The sequence below is a fragment of the Megalops cyprinoides genome, chromosome 14 (genome assembly GCF_013368585.1).
Source record: "Megalops cyprinoides isolate fMegCyp1 chromosome 14, fMegCyp1.pri, whole genome shotgun sequence".
In the NCBI taxonomy this organism is placed as follows: domain Eukaryota; kingdom Metazoa; phylum Chordata; class Actinopteri; order Elopiformes; family Megalopidae; genus Megalops; species Megalops cyprinoides.
Genome location: NC_050596.1, coordinates 4,776,352 through 4,799,846, shown reverse-complemented (window position 1 = coordinate 4,799,846; position 23,495 = coordinate 4,776,352). Strand labels below are relative to the sequence as shown.

The 23,495-nt window shown below is 41.9% G+C and overlaps 1 protein-coding gene across 2 annotated transcripts in view; it reads left to right on the top strand.

Annotated features, from left to right (window-relative positions):
* LOC118789013 (interleukin-1 receptor accessory protein-like 1) overlaps positions 1–23,495 on the top strand; it is a 319,783-nt gene that overhangs the window by 120,466 nt on the left and 175,822 nt on the right. For both annotated transcript variants that reach the window (XM_036545289.1, XM_036545288.1), the window contains exon 3: positions 13,193–13,472. In XM_036545289.1, the coding sequence (XP_036401182.1) occupies positions 13,193–13,472 (280 nt within the window). The remainder of the gene's footprint in view (positions 1–13,192; positions 13,473–23,495) is intronic.

The following is a 23,495-nucleotide window of genomic DNA, read 5'->3' as shown; positions in this document are numbered from 1 at the left end:
CTCGCTTGGCTCCTCGTCATGCAGGTGCTTTTATTTCATTGTCCGACGGTAATGTCCTCTAATTCTCATCACTGCTTCCGAGGTTCCGAGTCAGTGCCTCCGAGCCGGGGGGTTCCGCGCGGGCCGCGCTCTCAGTGGTCTGTGTGGGAGCTACAGCGAAACAAACAGGCCTGATTACCATAGTGATTAATAGCAACTTGTTGGAATGAAATGATCAGCACTTTAAGAACATGTCGTGCAACAGGAGTGTAATTGGAATTCTAATATGCAAACGGGCTCTTGCGCATCCCAGCTGTTTGGTCTATGTATCCCAGTGCTTCATAGTGCATTTCTCCATTTCTTTTGCTCTTTTTCCTTCTATTACTTAGTCGCTGCTGTGTTTTCAAGCAAAGCGTTCATGTAATGCACACCTACATAAACACAAGTCCACATATACACACACACACATGCATGCACGCATCACAAACATCGGCAATGCTTTTTCTATACCCTCTAACACATTAACACTGAAGGATTCATACTCTTTTTTGGTTTTTCACTGTAATCCATAGCAGACATCGTCATCAAAGATTCAGCACTGTTGTACACCACAGATTCTTCAATATTGAACGTATGAAATTTGTATCCGGAGGCTTTTGCTAGGTTGAGGGGATGATATAAGAGATCTCCAAAATCTGAGAGGGGAGATCAATTTTCACCAAGTTTTCACCAAGATCTAACATTAAACTGAAGGTGTCTACTTGAAAATGTCTTAGAGGAAGCCTCAGATGAAGACTTTTTCATATAACCAACAGTATGTGTAGTATATAAACTTATATAACAACAAAAAATCCCCATTAAGTTCAGAGCAATCTCTCAGTGATTGCAGTGCAAGTGGACATGGTTTAAAGAATGGTGGCAGAGGGGTGGGCTTTAGGGTTCATGTAATTTCAACAAAAATGACAGGACAATATGTAGACAAACAACGGGAGCTGAATGTGTCAACCGTGAATACTTACTCTTACTCTCTCTTTTTCTCCTCTCTCTCTCCCCACGTTCCCTGCACATATCTGAGGAAAGGTCAGATCTGAGTTATTGAGCTTGACATCTCAGAAACAAGACCCGCTCAGAACATGCCCTGGGTTTAGTTGGCATATGCAGACATCAATACAAGTCATTGCAGGTTGACTGTTGAGGCATTATTTCAAGTTCTCTGTGCAAAAGGTACATAGTTCACAGTGATCTCAAAATATAGGAATGCAACTGATTGCTCTGTGCCTAGAAGGGATTGTATTTCAGTTGTCAAAACGTCCACTCCATTGTAAGTGTCAGAAATAGCACATCTACTCCAATGTGTTTCTCCAGCGTTGAGCCTTGATTTATTTACATGTCATACTAATACACACAGTGATTCAGACACACTATCCATTATCCTACATTAGACAAAACAATTGCCATCAGTTCTCTGGATAGATTACACACTTGAATACAAGTGCCTATTGGTAGTGAAAGTTGTCATTTGCTGTGCAATCCATGATAATCATGTCAAATGAATGTGTTTGTTTGTGTTTGTGCTACCCACCCTTTCAACTGAGAACTATCCAACAGGATTTTATGAGGACAATGACAAGGATGATGATCGGCTGAGATGATTAATGCAGTGCTGCTTACAGGAATCAAAGCTGGAGCCATTTTACTAAAATAAATCGCTGTTCTTCTCCTCCACTTCATGTTGCCACCTGTGTTCTGTTCTCTTGATTGGAAAACCATTCCAGTGCACCAATGCATCTCCCTTGCCATGCCCTGCCCCTTAGAGAGACCCACACAGATTGTCACCCCATTGGACCAGAAGAACCAAAGAATTCCACCGGTGCTTTCCAATAATGTGCGGAGGTGGGAAGAAGCGTGACTTTGGGGAACCGTGAGGGAATGTGATCTGGGTTTGGAGAGAGAGGCCCGAGGGACCGTCTGCCATGTTGATCCAGACGAGGAAAAAAGAACAATAATTGTGTCGCATTTGCATGCAAATGACGAGCGGTCCTGTTAGAGTGGAGAGACAGAGAGCAGGAGACAAGGAATGGAGACGGACTGTTATGAGGGGTGGAGAATAAGGGAAGGAGACAATGAGTCTGATCCTTGTGATAGGGCTTATCTGTCTGTCAATGGGGGGGGGCTCGAGATATTTCCATTTCTGCCCAATAACTGAACGAGAGGGCTGGTGTCATCTGAGAATAATGGTCTGGCTTACTTATCAACTCTGATTGATTTCACTGGAGGCGATAAACGTCACCATGGGAAGTCACACTTGCACTGAGTCGACACTGCATGCACCAGGGGATTGTATCTATAAAACCTAAAATGCCCCCAGTTTATTGGACACTTCACAACAAGATAGATATCAAAGAAAATTTTATTTGTTTATTGGTTGCATCTTGGCACTCACCGTCTGCAGCAAACAGCAGTACCACTGATCCATTGTAGGCATAACCTGATTACCTTGTGGGCATAAGGTTAAAGAGTTGTCATGACTGAACCCAGAAAGATACCGACTGGCTGTGAGCCCAGGAATTTTTAGTTTGTGTGAGATATACTCACTTTCCAGTTTTCATCTGCATGGTATCCACCATCTGAACTCTTTGCAGGTATGCTCATTCATATTTATTGTTATTTTATTATTTTTAGTGATGTAATAATGCAGCATGTCAGGCTATAAAAGGTTTGTCGCTCATTTGCAGTCCAAAGATAATAAAAGGGCAACAAAGAGAAGAAATAGGTAAGAAGCTAAGAAGGACATAGGACCCTTTATTAAAAGGAAGATGATGGAAAATCTAAAAACATACAAGGCCAGGCCATCAGATGTTCAATTAGACTAATTGCTGTAAATTTAACTTCATGACAAAAACCAGTGCAAAATGCAATTCAGGTCAAGGTACTGTGAAAATGAGAGGACCTAGTCTAACTAATATATGAGGACATCACACTATCCACTTTAAGACAGAAAATTGATTGGTTGCATTCTCTAAAACCTGAAAGAATAAACAGTAACAGTAACACTTGTAACACTGTATTGCCGGTCCAGCGATCACAGAAGTTTGCTCTGTGAAGCTGTGTGGATGATTGGTTCTTGACATTGACATGATACGATGGTGGCAATCTCCCCCACTTTTCAGTACCACAGATGGGGGTGATTTAACCCTTTAACCCAGAGCAATTCTGCTGCAGCAGCATATTTACAAGGTGGAAAATGGCAGGGTAGGATTAGACACCAACAATCCGCTAAAGCACATGAACTGTGAGGGAGAAAAGTATGACTGTTCAGCGTTTATGTCGAAGCTTGTGTCTTGCTGTGTGCGTGTGTGTGTATGTGGATGCGTCTGTGTGTATGTGTGTGTGTGTGTGTGTGTAAGCTGGTAGGTCTGTGGTTTGAGCAATTCTTATCTGAAGATGTTCTGTGGTTTATCTATACAAAAGGACTGTATGTTGAAGCTGTTGTTGAAGCTGTTCTCATGGTGAGAATGTGCCCTCTCGGTCTCCTTGCAGCAGGAATCTATGAATTATCTTGATCATCTTGACAAAGTCCCATAGCTCCTCACGAACACCTGAATTACATGAAACCAATTTCCAAGAGCTTCTTAATGCAGATATCAGTTATTATCATCCAGCCTTCAACACACAGTGCCAACATATATTTCTAAGTTAGTGCTTTCCAAATATGCACTTTCGTATTGCAAATCCAAAGGCAAGGTAAACTGTGTTAAAAGCAAGAATGTCTAAGCTAAATGTAGAGCAAGGCTATTAGCACAGGCATATAATTTAGTCATATAACTTGTTTTTCAGCCCTCATAGATGTATTTATATAGTGCAACAGCCACACTTTTCTTGCTTTCCAAAGCACACCTGATGCAGTCTGTTTAGACACATCTACTGCCCTTGTTTTTACATTAAAACATATCATTCAAAAAATGCGGATGGCACAGTTTTAAAAAGGAAAATAAAAATTAGTATTACTATGGTTCTTTATTGTAGAATTACTGCTGGAACACAAATGGGAAGTGGTAGTGTCTCTTATTTGCCACAACTGTTTGCAGTGGTCCTAGTATGGGTATGAGCTCACAGCTGGTCATTAAGGATATAGTGAGATGCTGATAACTAGAGGGGAGTGAAAAAACAGAGGGTCTGGAATTGCTCCGCCAGCTGATTTTGCCAGCTTACTAATTAATTATGACCTCAGAGCTTATTTAATTGTCTCCTAAACATATTAAACGGGAGGTCCTAAGAATCTAAAATAACAAAGCATGCCCGGTGTCCTGTATGATGTGAAGCACCAACCATGTGAAGGATGGTAGGGGGTGGGAAAATGTGCAAAACAACTACATTGTATCAGTAAGTGCTGATGATGCTGGTAGGCATGGGAGTGTTGTTTATTAAGAGGAAAAGGGTGAGCAGGATGGACAGAATAGAAGGAGAGAGGTTACAGCGCAATGAAGCAAGTGGACCTCTCCTTTCTGTCGCAATAAAAGTAAACCACCCGCCCAACACAATAATTACACTTCATTTGGGAAGGCGGCGGAGAGGGAGGAAACAGCTTTATGTGAGTTCACTGGGTGATATATCTGCATGAGAGACCACCAGAGAGAAGGAGAGAGAGAGGCAGAAAGGGGGCGTTTAGGTGATTGAATGGAAATATACAGAAACACCCCCCCTCCCTCTGCCCCCTTACCCTTCATCCCCTCTCCCACAGCTCCCAATGGATAAGAAAGAAAACAAACCATCACTGCCAAACTTCTTTTAATTAGTGTAGTGTTAATGAAGGCCCCTGAGCAGAGAGAGAGACAGCACAGGAGAGAGAGTTAGAACAGGGAAAGGGTGGTGTGCCCCTGGAGGAGGAGTGTGGAACAGCGAGCGGAATGTGCAGCCCCTTCGGTCCCTGAGCTTTGAGGTCACGCACCTTCTTTTATTATAATTATCCATTAATTTACTCAACAGGCACAGTGTCTTACACAGCTGAGATTTCTCCGTATTGCTCATCTATACAGATGGACATTACCTGAAGCAGTGCAGGTTATCTGCTGGAGCTTGCTTGAGGATAAAACCAGTGCTGCACCTGGGAATTGAAGCCAAGTTTTGTTTTTTGTTTTTTTTTTTTTGTTTTTTTGTAGAATGCTTTACCACAAAGGCAACACTTTTCCAAAAAAAAAAAAGGAAAATGCTTTCCCGAAAGAGTTTAGTTTGTCCAACACCGTTCTGTGCTTCCTGGTAACAGCGTAACCGAGTGAAATTCTGGGGAATGAAATGAAAGCACTTGAGAAAGATATCTAGCAGTTTTGAAAATCTGTTTGACTCAGCTTACCTTTTGTTATGTGCCAAAGTTGAACCCATCAAGTCTGTCTGCTGCAGTATTGCTGGTGGTTTTTACTGAGGCAACAACACACAGTTTTTCTCACTTAGGCTTACTTAGACTATAAGTAACAACAGCTTGAATTCTTTGAAACTCAATGCTAACACCAAGGTTGTTGTTGTTGTGAACTTCAGACTGCATTTTATTTCATTAAACTTTCTTAATGAAACAGGCTGGGCTTTTCTCAGGTAGCCCCCCAATTAAAATGATACCTCTGGATGTTGGTCAGTCACTAAGCTTGCCAAGCATAGTGTATCGCTGGCACAGTTGTCTTAATTGCATCTACAACTAGTCATCGACCTCGACTCCCACTCACACATACACTAGTTTTCAGGCAGAGAAAGCTGTAGAAGCTACCTGCTTCTACCACATTAACTAGACTGTGTGTGAACTTTACAATACTAGGAACAGAAAGAATTCATAACTGTGTGGTTTAGGTGCTGTGTGAACAAGACCTGGATATAGCTTGTGTGTGGGAGAGGAGGGTCTCCTTCATGGCCAGCAACATGCAACATCAAAGAGAGGGTGCATTAAAGGACAGAGAGAGGATGTAGGGAGAGATAGAGAGAGGCTGAGAGAAAGAGAGGGAGAGCTGAGACAGGGAGGGGAGAGAGAGAGGTGGTAGGAGGAAGACAGTTTTGTATGAATCTTTGTGAAATAACCATTGCTTCAGGGGAAGTATTTATTACTTTGCTAAAGCGCAGTACAAAGAGAGCAGCCTTATTATGGAATTTGTCCCTGGGGTGTGTTCTGTCTGTTCTGAGGAACATCACCGTGGAACTGCCTCTGGACAGGCAGAGGCCATGCATTATCCCGCCGCTACGCGTCAGACTGATAAGGAATCATAAAGAATCATAACCCATGCTTGCTGAGGTAGTGTCATAACTGCGTGAGGTCCACACAGTACTACAGGTTCACTCCCAGGTGGGCTGACGCAGTGCCTTTAGGAAAAGCAGTCAGCCTGTTGTTCCACAGGTAAATTCTGGAAGCCACATGCCTCTGTAAATAAAGGCCCCATCCATGTAAATGAAGGACTGCACGGAGCTCCTGGGTGTGAGCTGACTCGAGTGTTTTGTTGATTGAAATTACAATTCAGTGACAACCCCCCCCCCCCCCCCCCCCCAAGAAACATAGGTGATCCTTTTTTATCTTTTTTCCTCCATGCTGATTTATCACATTGCATTTCACTGTCATAGATTTTATTCAGAATCAAATTCAAATCCACCCACCTCTGTGCGTATGCTGTATATGTATACATTCATCTAAAATAATTATTTATGAAGAATATGCCTTTCGCTGTGCAATGCTAATAATATTAAAGTATAACATCTAGAAACATTATTTTTCCCACTTTGATAATGTTGTTTGTGTGCTGCCGAATATCTATCACAAACAAAATGAGAACTGCCAACCTTTTTATCATTGTGCCGGGGATGAATGAAGACCCCTTAGGCATTATGAAACAAATTACTTACTGCACACCTCTTTAACTGTAACAAATATCCCCATGAAAATGATTTAATTGCATCCACTTTCCATGAAGCTGTATACGTAGTTGTCAAGACACAGGAAAAAAGTTTGAAATATACCACATTGTGTGTGTGGGCACGCAAACCTTTTAGCCCACAGTGTTGACCAATTAATTGAATAGATGACATATTCAACATCTCAGCTCTAAAATAGCATTTTCCTCTTAGTATACATTAATTTCTAGAATTCTATCGGTACGTATAGCTCTGAACCAAAGGTCAATAAGCACTGTTTGTTAATTTCACTTAGGTGGTCACATTCTGCCATAAAACAGTCATGTTCTGCCATACTGTGGGAACCTATTAATTTTCAAAGCAGGAGAAACAGTCATTGCCTCCATGTGGAGTGGGTACCTTGCCCTAGCTGAGTTCAGTGGAGTAGGACATTACGGTAGCAGCTGCAGCTCTTTTTGTCTGCTCATGTGGAGATTACATAGGAATTATTTTCCAGTTCTTCAATCAGACTGTCATTGCAGTGATAGGTTGATTGGAAGCCAGATTGTCATTGCAGTGATGGCTTGATTGGAAGACAGGCTGCAGCTGCAGTGATGGGTTGATTGGAAGCCAGACTGCCATTGCTGTGATATAGGTTGATTGGAAGCCAGATTGTCATTGCAGCAATGGCTTGATTTGAAGTCTCCTGCATGTTTCCCCTGCACTATGTAGCAGGATCTGGGCAACCGGATAGAAAATCAGGAGCAGGTGACCTAATTAATTTTGAGCTGTCAATTTTCATTCGCACATAAATGTGATGTAGTATAATGGCACAAGGCCATTAGCGTGGCTACTGAGAAAGGGGGATTTAACTCCGACTGGAATAGACTGTTTTCACCAAATTAGATGAGATTGGAAACCAATATAACACTTTAGAGAAGCATATTAATTTTTTACAATGTATTATATTAGTTTACAAAAAAACAAGAGTGGCAATAAGTATCTCAGAATGACTCTATTTACTTCTTAAATAAGTGCAATATTTCCCCTTGACATTTTTCATGTTTATTTAATGGGTCTACAACAACTTTAATGAAAGGATGGCAACAAGGTGTTCTCTGATGAGATTTCTGTCTTACTGGGAGGAAAACCATGGCGTGTGTTATATTCCACTTCAGGCAGTCTGTTCGAGCAATGTCAATAACATCACTGAGAAATAATAATATGCCCGACAGAGCCATCTTTATCTTTTCTGAATGTGTCCCAGTATTCAAATGAGAAAATTAGGATGTCTAGTTTTGAACCTAAGCGCAACAATCACAAAGATTAATAAATGCCAGAGGTGTTTATCGGAAATGTCAATGGCGGTTATGCAACGGCGTGAGGTTTGAGGTAGGAGGAGGGGCGGGGCATTGGGAAGCAGGTGGGCGTTAACCCACTGGAGGAAAGGAAGTGGGAGAGGGTGAGGAGGCAGAGACAGAAGGCAATGTCTCAGTGCTACGAACTGAGGGAGCTGGATTGGTGAATTAATCGGTTCTCTGATCGGGGGAGGTGGCAGCAAAGGCAGCCTCAGATGTCAGGTGTCAGAGCGCCATCAGCTTCCCAAGCTCTGCAGCTGGTTGAGAGTAATTGGAATAATTCAGACTGAGGATCGTCTGCAGCGATGGGGTGGTGTTTGGCAGAACAGAACCCCCCGTACACACACAGACACACACACATATACATACACACAAACACACACATGCACACATACACACACACAGACACACACACATATACATATACACAAACACACACATGCACACATACACACACACACAGACACACACACACGCACACACACGCACACATACACATAAACACACACATGCACACACACATGAACGCGCGCGCACACACATACACACACACACATAAATACACACACACACATACACATAAACACACACATGTGCACACATGCACACACATGCACACACACATGCACACATAAACACACGCACATACACATGCACACCTCTACCCCCATTCCTTTTATTCTCATTCTCCCTCTTTCTGTCACTCTCCTTCTCGTGTTCCTTATATCGCTCTCGTGTTCCTTTATATCTTCTCAAATCTCTTTCTCTTTCTCTTTTCCCCTCTCTGGTAGTCTCCCTCTCTTGTTCCCTATACCTCTCTCTCATCCTCTCAGGTCTCTTTCCTATCCCTCTGTTTCACCCGCTCATATCTCCCTCTCTCTTCTCTCTCTCACAGTCTCCCAAATTCAAATTCAATGGCTAGAATCATTGGGTGGACAAATAAAAACCACCTTGTGCAGTAGCCAAAGCAACCATGTACAGTATGAAATATAAGTACATTTATGTTGTGCATAAAACACAGACATATATATGAGTTTGCATATATGCATACATATAAATTTCTCTCTCTCAGACTTCCTCTCTCAGATAGTACACAGTCAATAGATCTAAGAGCTTCAGAAAAACAGAAACAATAATATTATGTGTGCACTTATTCACACTATATCTGTATATATGTGTACCTATTCATATACCTAACAGTGTGTTTGTTGTGCTTGGCTGGATGGGTGTATAAGGAGCAGTCTGGGGAGTTCCTTTTCCTCCTGTGGAAGAGAGAGAGCCTGTACAGATAATTAAGGGTGATAATTACACCAAGCGATCCTCGCGAGTGCTGGCTTTAGTTACAGATTGCCACACAGCGTGCAGTTATTACTGTACACAAAATGGTGCTTAATTAGTCAGTGCTTGATTAGCAAGGTTAACTCCTTTGTCACCATGGCAACAGAGGAAGGCACCATGAGGGTCTTGACTCCACTCTAAATTTAGAACATAAAATAACAATAAATAAATAAATAAACTGTAGGTCAACTTGGTTGGATTGTTTAAAATTTCCCATAAAAGGAGAGGTATTACAGTGCACAAGAACCCCAATAGTACCTACCCTGTCAAATGCCTTTAAATTTGGTTTGGAGTCCTGTGCTCCCTCATTTAAAAAGCTCATTTGATCAGTGATGAGGAGAGCAACGTTTATGATGTTCTGATGTACAAAAATAGTTAATGGTGTGTCATACTGTAAACATGGGAGTCATAAGCTTAGAGTGTGTTATCACTGGCAGTTAATTCTTCATGCAATGTGTCTTATTTATTTGTCTTGTGAGTCCGCATGATTTAGGGCACCCACAAAAACAAGTAGTTGGTGATAACAGCTTTTACATTTACAATGCACCAATATCTTGACAGTAGTGTTTTGGAATGCCATAATACAGGAATGATCATAATCAAGTGTTAAATGATTGTAGTGATATTTCCAACACCAGCAGTTCAATTAATCTGGCCTTGGTTTGATCCTGGTTTGGTTTGGTAATACTGAAATATGCACACAGTTGCACAGAGAGAAAAGGACGGCATTGCATGAGCTTTAACTGGCTATCACTCCTTACAGCTCTGTCTCGGCTAAGCTGTCTGTGCTTGTTCACAGCGGTCAGTTCACTGGATCCGCACGCGGGGAGAGCGGAGAGAGAGAAAGGGAGATTAATGGGACCGCAGTGGAGACAGACCCGAATGGCGCGGCTGAATCGCCAGCATGTTCTCCTACCATTAATTAGCTGCCGATTTGTTTCTTTGGTAAATAAAATATGTACGGATGCGCAGCTAGGATTGGCCCGTGGAGTGCTCAGCAGATGTGCGGGCCAGCTGTTTCAGCTGGGAGTAATGCAGGGAGAGGCGTAATGAGGGGAAGGAGAGGTTGGCTTGCACTGCACAAGGGGCGGAAGGAGAGAGGACACAGAATACTGTGAGCCGCACCAAAGCCTGCAGCTCAGGGTAGAATGTGGTGAAGAGACCGAGGCACCCGACCGCTGACATTAAGGAGGCTGAGCTTGTAGCCTGAAGTTTGCAGGTTCAGTGCTCAGCTGGAGCAGTGCAGTTGTGCCCTGGGGCAAGGTGCTTCACCCAAATTGCTTCAGTTACTATCCAACTGTAAAGAGGGGTTGCATGTAAACATGTAATCTACAGCATATAAGTCTATAAGTCACTCCGGATGAGTGTGAAATAAACTGAAAATAAACGACTATGAAAAAATCTAAAAAAATGAAAACTAAGGCTGTGTGCTCCTTATCCCAGGATTTTTACACTGACATGAAGTGACACTGGACTGGGAATTGACCATTGATTCACTGACCAAAAACATTTACTCCTTACCCTGAAGTATTCAACCCCCAATCCATTTAACTTGCCCATTTTCCCAGTCTAACCACTGCATAACCAGCGAAGTCAAACCCCTGAAACCCCACAGCACTTCCTTTCAATTAGTGATAGTGCTTCACCACAGCTCGGCAGGGGAATTCAGAGGAGTGGGAGGAGGCCGGGCAGATGATCTGGGTTTGGGTTTGTAAGCAGTGCTGTGAAGTTCCACAGTATTTTTCCCTCACACCCCATTGCAAAACACACCTTTGCCAATCTGAAATTTTGAGAGACAACCTTCCCATCTGCATGTCCAATGAGCTTCCTGTGACCCAGCAAAGCTCATGATGGAGGGGAACTTCACTCCCCCAGTGCCCTCAGATCATCTTCTAAGAAAGCTGTATGTTGGCAAAAAAGAGTGTTTCGGAGACCAGGTGGTGGCGGGACAGGGAGCCGGAGTTCAGAGGATGACTCACCTGGTAGGCAGGGCTAGCCATGAGCGTTTTCATCCAGGGGAGAGCTCTCGGGGCTGTGCACACTATAATGTAGATTTAGTTAACATTAAATTTACTTAACATTATAATATAGATTTAGTTAACAACAAATTTTGAATCTGATGGAATCTGTCAACAGGCTGCGAGTGTGCAACACAGCAACCTGTGCTGAGAGTGGGGCTAGTGCGCAACATCTCAGGACTCGTGACTGCATGGACCATTCTGTTAGGGCTCAGAAAAATGTATTGCTCCAACTAAGAGGCATTGTTCTACCAGTTGAGATTATTACCATCATTATTAGTGTTAAGATATACATTGAACCCTTAAACGTCTTTCTTATGGGAGGCTCTTGTGGCTGATAGGCGATCCCATCCAAAATCCCTTCATTTTGAACTCTGCCTTCACGCACACACACACACACACACACACACACACACATACACACACACACACACACACACACACACACACACTTTCTCTCTGTCACTTGTTGGGGGGGGGTGTATGTGTTTTAGTGTGTGTGTGTGTGTGTGTGTGTGTGTGTACGTGTGTGTGTGTCAGGGGGTTATGTGTGTGATTTTGTGCATAAGTGTCTACAAATGTCTCGTCGGGGTTGGTTGCTGTGTATGCGTGTGTATTGGGCATTATGTGTGTGTTTGTGTGTATCAGGGGGTTATATGTGTATGAATGGGTGTGTTGAGGGCTTCTGTGTGTGTGTGTTGGAAAGAGTGGAGTGGTCCTGGCTCTGTCTCGGGGCCATGTGTGCCTGTCTGCTACCCAGTCTCATGGTCGCATCTCATGTGGGACTGTGTGGCCCCTGACTGGCTGGATCACGCATGTCTGCTTCCCTCTCTGGGTCGCAGCTGGTGCTACTGCACAGACAGGCCTGACTGAGCACGTAGTCAGCCGTTAAACGGCCAGCGTCTGCTGTGGGCTCTGCCTTATTTTAATGCGGTTTATGTTATTTCAGCCCACTTAGGCTGTGTCTTCTTGCAGTGATTGTAATGATAGTTTTTTCAGTAACAGTATTGCTGGCGGGATCCGTGGAAGCAAATGCTGCTATGCCTCATTGCAACAAGCTGTTTTGCAGATAATGGAAATATATTACATCACACAACATGTTTGACTCATTTTAATTTCATACTGTGAAACTTTTGTATTGTAATTAAAGGGGAGTATTGATTGGATAATGGACACTACTTGATCATGAGTGAATTTTCTTTCCCAGTATAAACAAGGAAATGTTCACTTCACTAAAAGCTGTGTTAGACGTGCTGATTAGATCTGAATGTTAGAAAATGCTCTGTCCTTTCTTAAATTTATTTTGTTGACCTTGAACTGTTTTCTTCAATTGATAAACAGGAAGACCTGAGTGAAAGACAGCATTATGTACCATACTGACAGACCGATGAAAGTGGATTTCAGATAGAATCATTTTTTTAGTTAATATTAAGTTTCTCATAGAAACAGAATTATTTTCCCATGTTTATATATAACTGAATGTTTATAAACTTCAAGTACATATAACAGATAGAACTAAACATAGAAATGCAAAATAATGATATGGCCTGTCACATATTAATAGTTATACATCCTTGTTATTACACTGTTATTACATGCATAGTAAACTCACCTCTTCTGTTTTCTTTTTTTTCTCAGTGGATGGCTGTACTGATTGGTCGGTGGACTACTTGAAATACAAAGTGCTTCTGGGGGAGCCAGTTCGGATTAAATGTGCTTTATTTTATGGATATATTCGGGCGAACTATACCCATGCCCAGAGCGCCGGACTCAGCCTCATGTGGTACAAAAGCACGGGCCACGGAGACTTCGAGGAGCCCATCTCTTTTGATGGTGTGCGCATGAGCAAAGAGGAGGACGCCATATGGTTCCGACCGGCGGAGCTGCAAGACATCGGGCACTATTCCTGTGTATTAAGGTAAGTCAGTAGCCGTAATGAGAGCACCATCTAAAATTGTAACATACAGTGCATATGGATGGATACAAACATATATACATGCATATGTATAAACATGAAACCAATCTGAAACAAATATTTTTGCTCTCTTTATAATGGATTGCATGTTTTAGCCACTTCCCAGGATATTGCCAATAAATGGCAGTAATATTGAAGGGCTTTACATAGAAGAGGGGGCTTGAGTCAAGTCAGCCACCACCAATGTGTAGAATCCACATGGGTGTTGCATAGCTGCCATTTTGCATCAGAATATGCATCGTGGGTCAGCTTGAAGGAAGAAGTTGGGAACTGTTTCCTCGAAGATACATAAGGGGAGGGTGATTATATTGCCACAATGAAAGAACCTAAACTGGGAATTCAGCCAGAACACCATCCCTTGCTGTTTGTGATACAGGCCACACTATCTTTAGTGCCCGCACTGAATGAGGACTTCGGTTTGATGTCATCCAAAAGACATTGCCTCCAGGGGCCCAATAATGCCACTTCCAGTAGCATTGTGGTTTTCTCCAACAGATTTGCTTTCCAAAGACAAACAAGGCCCAGATTCTGTGCTTCAGCCATCAGGCGATAGACTGTTTGCTGCGTTGTGTGATTGCTATGGGCTGCTGGTCGACGATAGTTTACTATCCGTTAACTACGTTGATGCGACACTCCCCTGAAATGCGGCTGGACCCCCCTCTTCATGGATCTCTTCCAAGCACAGTCAGTGTAACGGTGAGGGAGTGGACTTACTGGAATCTGTGCACATTAATCAGCCTGGTTTAAAGTCCTCTTCTGCTCCTGAGTAATGAATCCTAAAATCTCCAGCCAATAGAGGAGTGGATAAACATCACCAGAATGTCTACTCGATGCAAGGGGGTCTGGTTTACCTAACAAGCAGAATGAATTATTTATTTGCCTTCAGGGAACAATAAGGTATTAAGTGGCATTCGACAGACCCATAACTCTCACAACGCACCTTGTCCATTTACTGTGCGTGTGTGTGTTTGTGTGCTTACAGGGAAAGGTTGCTATTAACCTCTTCACTCCCCTAACATGCCTACACACATGTAATTAAAATTCAAACACTTGGCCATTCTGAAAAATGCAGCTAAAGTGCTCAATTCACACAGAGGCAGAAGACACAGTTCGATACCTTTCTTTCTCCTCACTCAGCTGTTCTTTCAGTTTTCTTCACTAATAATTTCCATAAAGTTCTTAGCCTTCAAGCCCATACCATGTTTCATTAGCAGAAAGGCCATTTTCTCCTCAGTGAGTGGAAGGGTCAGACAGAGGTCCAGGGAGTATGAAAGTTGCCTATAGTTTCAATGGAGTAGTGAAGGGTCTTCTGGGATGGTTTGTGAGAAGGAGCAGAGGTGTTTTCTCTAAAGCTTGTGTTTACTGTCTGGCCACTCCTTTTATTCCTAAATGAAGCCCTGCTTCATTTTGGATAAGGGTCATCTCTCCAAGAATGACACACAGTATTTTTCATTACAATGTTTAGAAGTATCAGCAGAACTTATTGTATAATACAGTTGACTCAATAGTTGTGCAAAATAATCAGTAACAGAAAAAAATACATCTGTCTGTATGTCTGTATTTTCAAAACCATAACTTAACTTTTACACATAGGTAGTACAGACATTACAGACACACTTTTTGCATCCTTCATTGCTGCGGGGCGGAGATGTTGCCTATGTGACTACTATTGAAAAGAAATGTTAGCCTTCCATATGTGGCTAATCGGTGTGTGTTCCCACTGAAGTGTTTTGTGTTCACAGTTGTAGTGCAAATGTGTCTTATCAGTATTTTGCAAGAACTTGTATGGTATGTACGGTAACCGAAGGCTATTGATGCATCACTCGTTGTGTGTATAATCATCATGAATTTTGTCCATAAACAGAAATTTAGCACACGTTTTGGTGCATGATTGATTAATGTCACTCATTGCTTGTTGTAAAACAACCAGTCGTGGAAGCAATTTGTCCATGACAGCTTATCTCAAGGCAGGACCACCTTCCTGCTGTCGGTCAACATAAACTCTACAGTTAACTCTTTGGATTCAAGGCTTTGATCTTTAAATAAAAGAATTGTCACCCCGCATACTTCCATAGTTCACATTCATGCACACCATTTTACTACTAAGTGACAACTACATTATCAAATGTAAGTAAGCATGATGCCCCGTGCAGTTCTGCCAGTTCTGGAGTAGGGTTAGGCCCACACTGGGACCCCTTTTGATCGCTGGATGCGTTTGAAATGCCCCAGAGAAGAACACGCTGTGCCCGGCTGCCTCACGTTCCCACACATCGAGCTCGCATGGATTTCACAATGAATTTAGTGCTTTACAATCCCTAATACACGGCTCGCTGGAATGGTTCTGTTGCCAGAGAAACGCAATCACTCAGCGTTGCGTTTATTGTGCAATCAGGCCTGAAGTAAGGAGTGCAGATTTGATTTGGATGAGTGTGTTGCTAATTTTTTTTTTCATTAGTCACAACTATTTACGCTAATTATGAGCCACACTTATTCTGCTGCAGCTGAATGGAATACTTATACTCTGCCTGCGCAAAACATTTCATGCAAAACATTTGGTTCAGCACTGAGACCGAAAGGAATCATCTTCAAAGGCAGTAGTAACCCCATCACAAGTACTGATGGTGTATGGTGTTTTTAAATATAGTCAATCTTCCACTTACTGAGAAAAGGCTCAGAGCTATAGTCACAAAAGATCTTTATATTGATATTGGTACTTAAATGGTTAAAACTTTTTATGAAAAATGAGAGTTGTCCTCTTAATTTTAGGACTCATCTCCTATTAAGAATTAAGTGTCAGGAGTCATCATGAAATATTTTGTACAAATGAATGGAACATGTTAGTATTGTAAGTTTGCTATATGAAAGTGATTTGCTCCATTTTATATTTTTATAATGTTTTTCTTTCCCCCACTATCTGTGCCTAGAGCAAATTTTGTACCTTGATTCAGACTTGTTTCATAGTGTCGAAATCCAACTGGTACCAGCAGTTATTATTTAGTTACTTATCTTCAATTTATATACGAAAATGATTTAAAGTGACTGAAGTCATTTTCCAACAATAATGACAATAGGGATCAGCTGAAAAATTAAAAGCCAGATCTGCAATCACTGCACTATGTATTAAATATTATAAACATTGATATCACTGGTGTTACAGTCCATTGTCATCCAGATTCATTAAACATGCATTCAGCATCCTACTGTAGCTAAGCACATCCATTAGATAGATTAATAAATAAATATATAAGCCCTGCACTACTGAACACATTACATTTAATTGAATAACACCATCCCATAGAATTAAATGTCATAATCATGTCGTTTGCTTTGATAGGGATTAATCTGGCATCATCATTATTGACAGCATGATTGGAATGACACCCATGAAGACAATAAAGAAGAGTGACCTATTCAGAAGACACTGTGGAATGAGTGCATGGTCAGCTGGGAAGAACTGAATTGTAGCACATTTAAAAAAGGGAATTTGCCTATTTATCAGAAAAATCGTCCCTCACTGGCAGAAATTGTATGTGGAATATAGTAGCTCACATTCAGTCTTTAGTATCAGAACTGTTGGCATGAATAAAGTTATGACACTCCTTGTAATACTCATAAGGATATTATCAATCCTTAAGTTTTTTCCCCTATAGTTTGATTCCATTCCTAAGAATACTCCTATGTATATTCATTCTTAGTGCAGCCCCATTTCTTGAACCTTTGGAAGCATGCACAAAGTATAATGCCTGTTTCAGTTTCCTGCAGCGTTTTTTTTTTTTTTTTAAATGATTATTATTTTATAGAGTAGCCATTTTTCTCTCTCTACTAAATAAGTTGCACACATGATTGTGGCATATTGGAAGTGTGAATCTGTGTGTCTCATTCATTGGATGCCACAAGAAATGTGTGATTTATTATTTTTTTTATTAGAAAATCTGTTTTCCGTTCTTTTGTTAATCTTGGTGATTTATGTTGCCAGCCATATCAAGGTCACCTCTGTCAAAGAGTGCTGAAAACAGTCTGTTTTACTTGAAAATTATTATTCATGGTTGTATTATTCAATTTATAATACCAAAATGGAATGGACGGGTTGGCTTTGTAAATTAGATTTTTGGTGTTCCATTCTTGGGAAACAGAACAGATTTAAAGAAGCGCTCTATCAAAAAATAATTTGTCATGCCTCCTCTTATTCATAAGATAGTCAGCATCCTCCCTCCATGTTGAAAATTGATTCCCCAGCTCCTGACTGAGGTCTGCTATGATATTGGTCAGTGGCTGTGTACACCTTAGCATCACTACCATCTGCTTTTTCCCTGAGTCCTGCTAAAGGCACCTTGATTTATTGCTGCAAATAGTCAGATGTTTTTTTTTTTTTGGGCATATGTAACGATGCTGTTACACATAAGTGTTTTCACTTAAGCATTTTACATGTAATTATGTTAAAGCAAAGACTCTTCCTTGCTTCTGTCAATATTCTGCCTAATTTGTTCTGAGTAGGAACAAGGACTAAGTTACAGAGCTGCGTACAACACATAAGGATACATGCATTACACAGAGGCAGTGTGGCTGAAAAAAAAAACAAAAATAATATTTATTATTTATCCACTTTGTGAAGTTCCCAAAGGGATCTAAATCTAGTCAAACATGTTAGCTAGATTTGGCTTAGCACTTTCCCATTTTCATGGTGTTAAATCTGGCTTTGTAAAACGATGAGGGTGGTGATATTTCACTTGCATCTTCAAACCTTACGAAATTGGGTTTGGTGCCGGGCCACTTTTGTTTGTTTGTTTTGTTTTGTTTTTTTTAAACAGAAGCTGAAAAGTTTGAGCGTTTTTAATTGTGTACTCAGCAGCTGAGAGCTTTTTACTGATCAGTCAATGTAGGCTTGGCATATCAAACCAAAAGCTGTTCCATGGTTTATAGTTCAAATAAGAACTGACACATCTAGATAACTTAAATTATATAAAATTGAATTAAAGACAAAAAGAGCCAGACATATGAACAGATATATATTTGTTTAGCCCTTGACAGTGTTGTGCCAAAGCTCAATGCCAATATATAGGAAAGGAAACAATGGTACTGTATCTTCCTTATTACAATTTTTTAGTTTTTATTATTCAGTCATTTCAATATTAATTTTGTTTTTTTTTTTTTTACCATTCAAATTTTTATCATTAAATACATACCCCTGTACTTTCAATCAAATTGAGCTCACAGTATATGAACACTGGCAAAGGCACCATCACACGTTTCTATCAATTCCTGGGTTTTCACCTCACCTTTTTAGAGGGTATTAGGGGGAGGAAATGCGTGAGAACTTGAGCAGAAGACTGTGGTGTTGAATAAAGTTTATTCTGAATCGGGACGTGTGTGTGTGTGTGTGTGTGTGTGTGTGTGTGTATCCTCTGCTGCTGTGCCTCTTCCCTCCTTTGATGAGTATTGTGTCTGTGGTGCTTTCAAGCCAATGAACTTTCACTCACTTGTCACAGTGCATTAATACCGCTCCAGTGCGCAGCTCTGGAATCAAAAGGACAGAAAAAAAGAATCTGTCTCACCGTGTTTTGTTTAAAGCAGTGTGCGCATAATTATATGGTAATAACATATTAACCTTTTTGTTGAGGTACATCTCCCCATAAATGCTTCATTAGTCTGTTACATTACAAAAGGTGCTTTTTTGGAGAGAACAAAAAGGCCGTCTGCAGGCTATAGCAGTCTCATGGAGTTGCAAATGTGGACCATTTGCTCAGTTTTCCAGCACAGGACTAATCTCGGTCTTGTATTTTCATTGGGGTGTTTCCCAGATGTAAGTGATGTTTCTAACTCTGAAGAAATGGGAACTCGATTCAAAGAAAGTGATCTTTGAATGAATTTTTTAGTTCACCTGCAGTATTGATTTTCTTGTCATGATAGAAATCATGGAAAAAAAATCAATTGGATTGAAATTCAGAAACACTGCTGTTCATGTCAAGGTGTTGCCTTTGATCTGGCACATAAGCATTTTTGATATGTTTTGAACAGGGTGAAGCCGTGGTGTCGAGTTTGAGATTGAGTGCTCAGATTAAGCTGGCAAAGGGTTGGTAAAAATGTACTCAGTAGGTAGGGATGGCCGAGCACATGACTCAAGCATCCATAAATCCACTCCTTCCAACTTTGCATTAGTATATGGCTGTGGGATGCTCCGTTAATCTTCCGAGAGGGCTGAACACTCCCAGACACACCCATCCGCATTTTGACTGGTGGCTACCCGCACCTCACAGTACTGCCACCTGACAAATTACAGCACCAGATTGTTAAAAAATGCATCTTTACGATATTAATAATGCTCTTTTTTGGTACTCGATAGGATAGTGTTCTCTCCCAGAGGGGTGTGAAGGCAGCACTTGGGTCACCCACTGTTGAAGCACAAACGCCGCAGAGGTGACACAAATGTCACCGTGGTGACACCTTCATGGTCCTCAAGCAGCTGCTCAGTCGGGATGCATGGACATGGTTGCAGATTGGTACGGGAGATGTGGTTGTAGTGTGTTCTCGCTGTACGTCCCTACGGCATCGTCCCGTCAGTGCAGAGGCCAGACTGTGCCCTGTCCTCCGTTCTCTCACTGCAGTGTGTACACGGCACTCTCGAGCTCTGCTGTGTGGCTGTCGTAGGACGTGTCTCATTTGTTCGCTCCTTTTCATTCTGAACGCACAAGGAGCTCCACATTGGTAACATATTGAATGTGGATTACGCTGCCTGCTCAGCGGGGACAGCACAGAGGAAACGTCTCCTTTTAGGATAGGGGGGATTAGAATCTGCTGCCGACTGCAGAATGACTCACTCCTTGTCTTTAGCTGCACCAGCGGAATTCTGCTTTTTCTTCTTTCAAAGAGTTGCTGTGAGTTCCTCTTTAAGTTTTTTTCTTTTAATTTCCTCTTACTTTATCTCAATGTCTATTCACTTAATCTTAGAAAGATAACTTTTTCTGTGACCGTTGACTTTCCAGTCTGACTGTTTAACTGTATCAGCTAGCTATTAGTGTCTAGGTGCTTCTTCATTTTGTGATTTTATCCTGACTACAGTTACATTTAGTACCTTTATGTTAATGTATTCCCCGGCCTGGCTACTAATCCGTCTCAGGAACATACCTATTCTTCTCCTAAAATGCAGAGGGCCAAACAGGGTTGGGAGTACAAAATGCAATGGTATTACATGGTAGAATACTGATTCCATTGCCCTCTGGCATCTGTGTGAACATTCAAACCATCTGACAACTAAAAAACAAGCTTCCTATGCACCCATTTGCCTATAAATCCATTCTCTCTTTTGACCACTGGATTTTAAACTTTCTGATCCCCAATAAAGTCCCCAATAAGATGTTTACCTCCTTCTTGACAGCCAGTGTCGATTGCAAAGGTCCACTTGATATGTTGAAAATTAAGATTAATGACTTTTATTTAAACTGAATTCTCTCAACAACATGTTTCATGGCGATGTGGCCAGAGGATCCAAAGCCTGTGACATGCATTACCTGTTAATCTCGAACCACCACACAGCATGTGTTAGAACACTGGCAATGTATACAGCACCATATGTAAGTGACTATATTTAAATGTACAGTATTAATAGCATATTAATATTTGAATACATGTTGAGTAAATTTTGATTTTGAGCCCATCTTCAAGGGGGCAATCTTGCTGATCATCCAGTTCCTGATGGGCTGTCTAGGAATGCATTGCACGCTATATTGACTGTGTTAATTGCTTGTTCGATTTAATTTCTGTATAAGGCTTGATTGGAACATAACTTAAATTCATTTAGATGCTTTTGAGAGGGAAAATTAAATTTGAGCGTTGAGAGTTGCATGGTGGTGGGTGCATGGTAACATTTGCACTCTGATTATTGATGGTCACTTTAACCCTTTCGCGCGTACAATCCCAAAGGTGTGATTAGCCATTTAGCGCATATGCTAACACAAGTGCGATTAGAACACGAGATTGGAACAATTCTAGCTAATTTAACTTTGAGGAAACAGCGATTTAACGTTAAAAAATATAGGAAATGTGGCGGTGAAAACTATGAGAAGCTTAATAACGCTAATGAAAACATAACGAACCATATAATGTAACACGTGCGCTACATAGCATAAAATAAGTTACGTGCAAAAGGGTTAATTTATTTCTTCATTACCAAGGCCAGATCTACTGTGGACTCATTTTGGGTCCTGACCCATTATTTAAGAACCAGTGCCTTAGACCTCAAGTGGCCCTTCCATAGCCTGACATTAGGGTGCAATACAAGTAGGACGTTGTGTCTCTCATCTTTCAAAATCTACAGATGACAGTCATGGAATACCTATACAACTTGTAGGAACTTTCACTCAAAAAGCTCATAGCTGTGAATCAGTATGTTTGTTCATGCATGCATTCATGCGGCTCGCACACTGGTGTGCTCATGAGTAAATGAGACATCGTTCAGATGCATGCTGACCTGAAAGGGAATCTTAGCATCACTCTCTTGCTTTCATTCCACTTCCTATCCGTCAGCTTCTGTCTCTCTCCCTGTCCCTGTCAGTCTCCCCTTCTCACTGTCTCTCTCTCTCTCTTTCTCTGTCTCCATCTCTCCTTTCGCCCTTCCTCTTCCCTTCCTGTGTCTGCCAGCGTCTCCCTGTCCGTGTGAGTCCCCCTCTCTCTCTCTTTCTCGCTCCCTCCCTCTCTCTCTCTCTCTCTCTCTCTCTCTCTCTCTCTCTTCCAATCTTTGATGCTGTGTGTTGCTGGCCACACGGGACACCCCCCTGCCCCGGTGCACAATGGCTCACATCTGCTCCTGCGTCTGCCTCTGTCTCTGCTGTCGCATTGTGAAATGTCAGAGCGCACCCGCGCTAACACAAGCACACCCGGTCGGCCACGGTCCTCAGAGAGCGCCGGCGACGGCCACATTAACGCGTCTCCCTTTTCAACGGGAAGCTGGTCTTTATCTCATGCCGTGCTGCATGCGACAGGGCTGAATGCCGCACAGAGGTGGTCACAGAGACGAGCCGTTTCCTGTATCACATCAGGGTCATCACCCAGTATATCTAGTTAGGCCTGTATCTATTTATTTGAGAGGTGACCTGCCCCTCTTGTTCCTTGTGTGTCAAGGCAAAGCATCAAGGTCCTGACAGCCCCCCCCCAAACACACACACACACACACACACACACATACACACAGTCCTCCTCACATATACCTGGGCCAGAAAGTTTTCCAAGACTTTCCTGAGTCCTTGAAACTTGTCTCATTTTCTTTCAGAATGCAGTGTGTCCTGAATGAGTCATGAAAGAGGCCCTGGACCATTCCTGATTGACAGAATCTTATTTTTTCATGTCATAGGAGAGCAGATTTTTTCATCTTAGTTTTTCAGTATCTGAGCAACAGGACAAAATGCAGAGTATTATTGGTATATTGCATGGCGTATGCAAAGTGTTCCATCCCCCCATAGGTGGTGTTCCTCTCATTCTGTGTCCTTAAAGTGCTGCAGGCAGCGCTGAGCCGCGTGGTGTGTTGGTATTCCGCCACAGGGCCCAGAGAGTATCTCTCAGTGCGCTGATAGTGAACACCGATTGGGCGCCCTGAACATTATCGGGCCTCAGCTGTAGAGGAGTGCTGCCTGCCAGTTTCCAGACGCCTGTCACTACTGTAGATGATGGGCTCCGACTGCACAGTACAGATTCAGATATGTCCTAAATGTGCAACTCCAAAAAGCGAGAACAGTACACCCTGTAGATTTTGAACTTTTTTACTTTTTGGTGTGGTGATTGACACCTGGGGTACATGACTTCAAACAATGATTTCAGTGGAACATTTTAAAATTTAAACCAGGACACACAATTATGAAATTAGACATGTGATAAATTACACATGGTAAATGAGAGAAATGGCTATGAAAAGCACCTGTTATCCTAAATGAATGTGACACAAGTTAAGGCCTCTTGGGACCTCTCTGCACATGCATG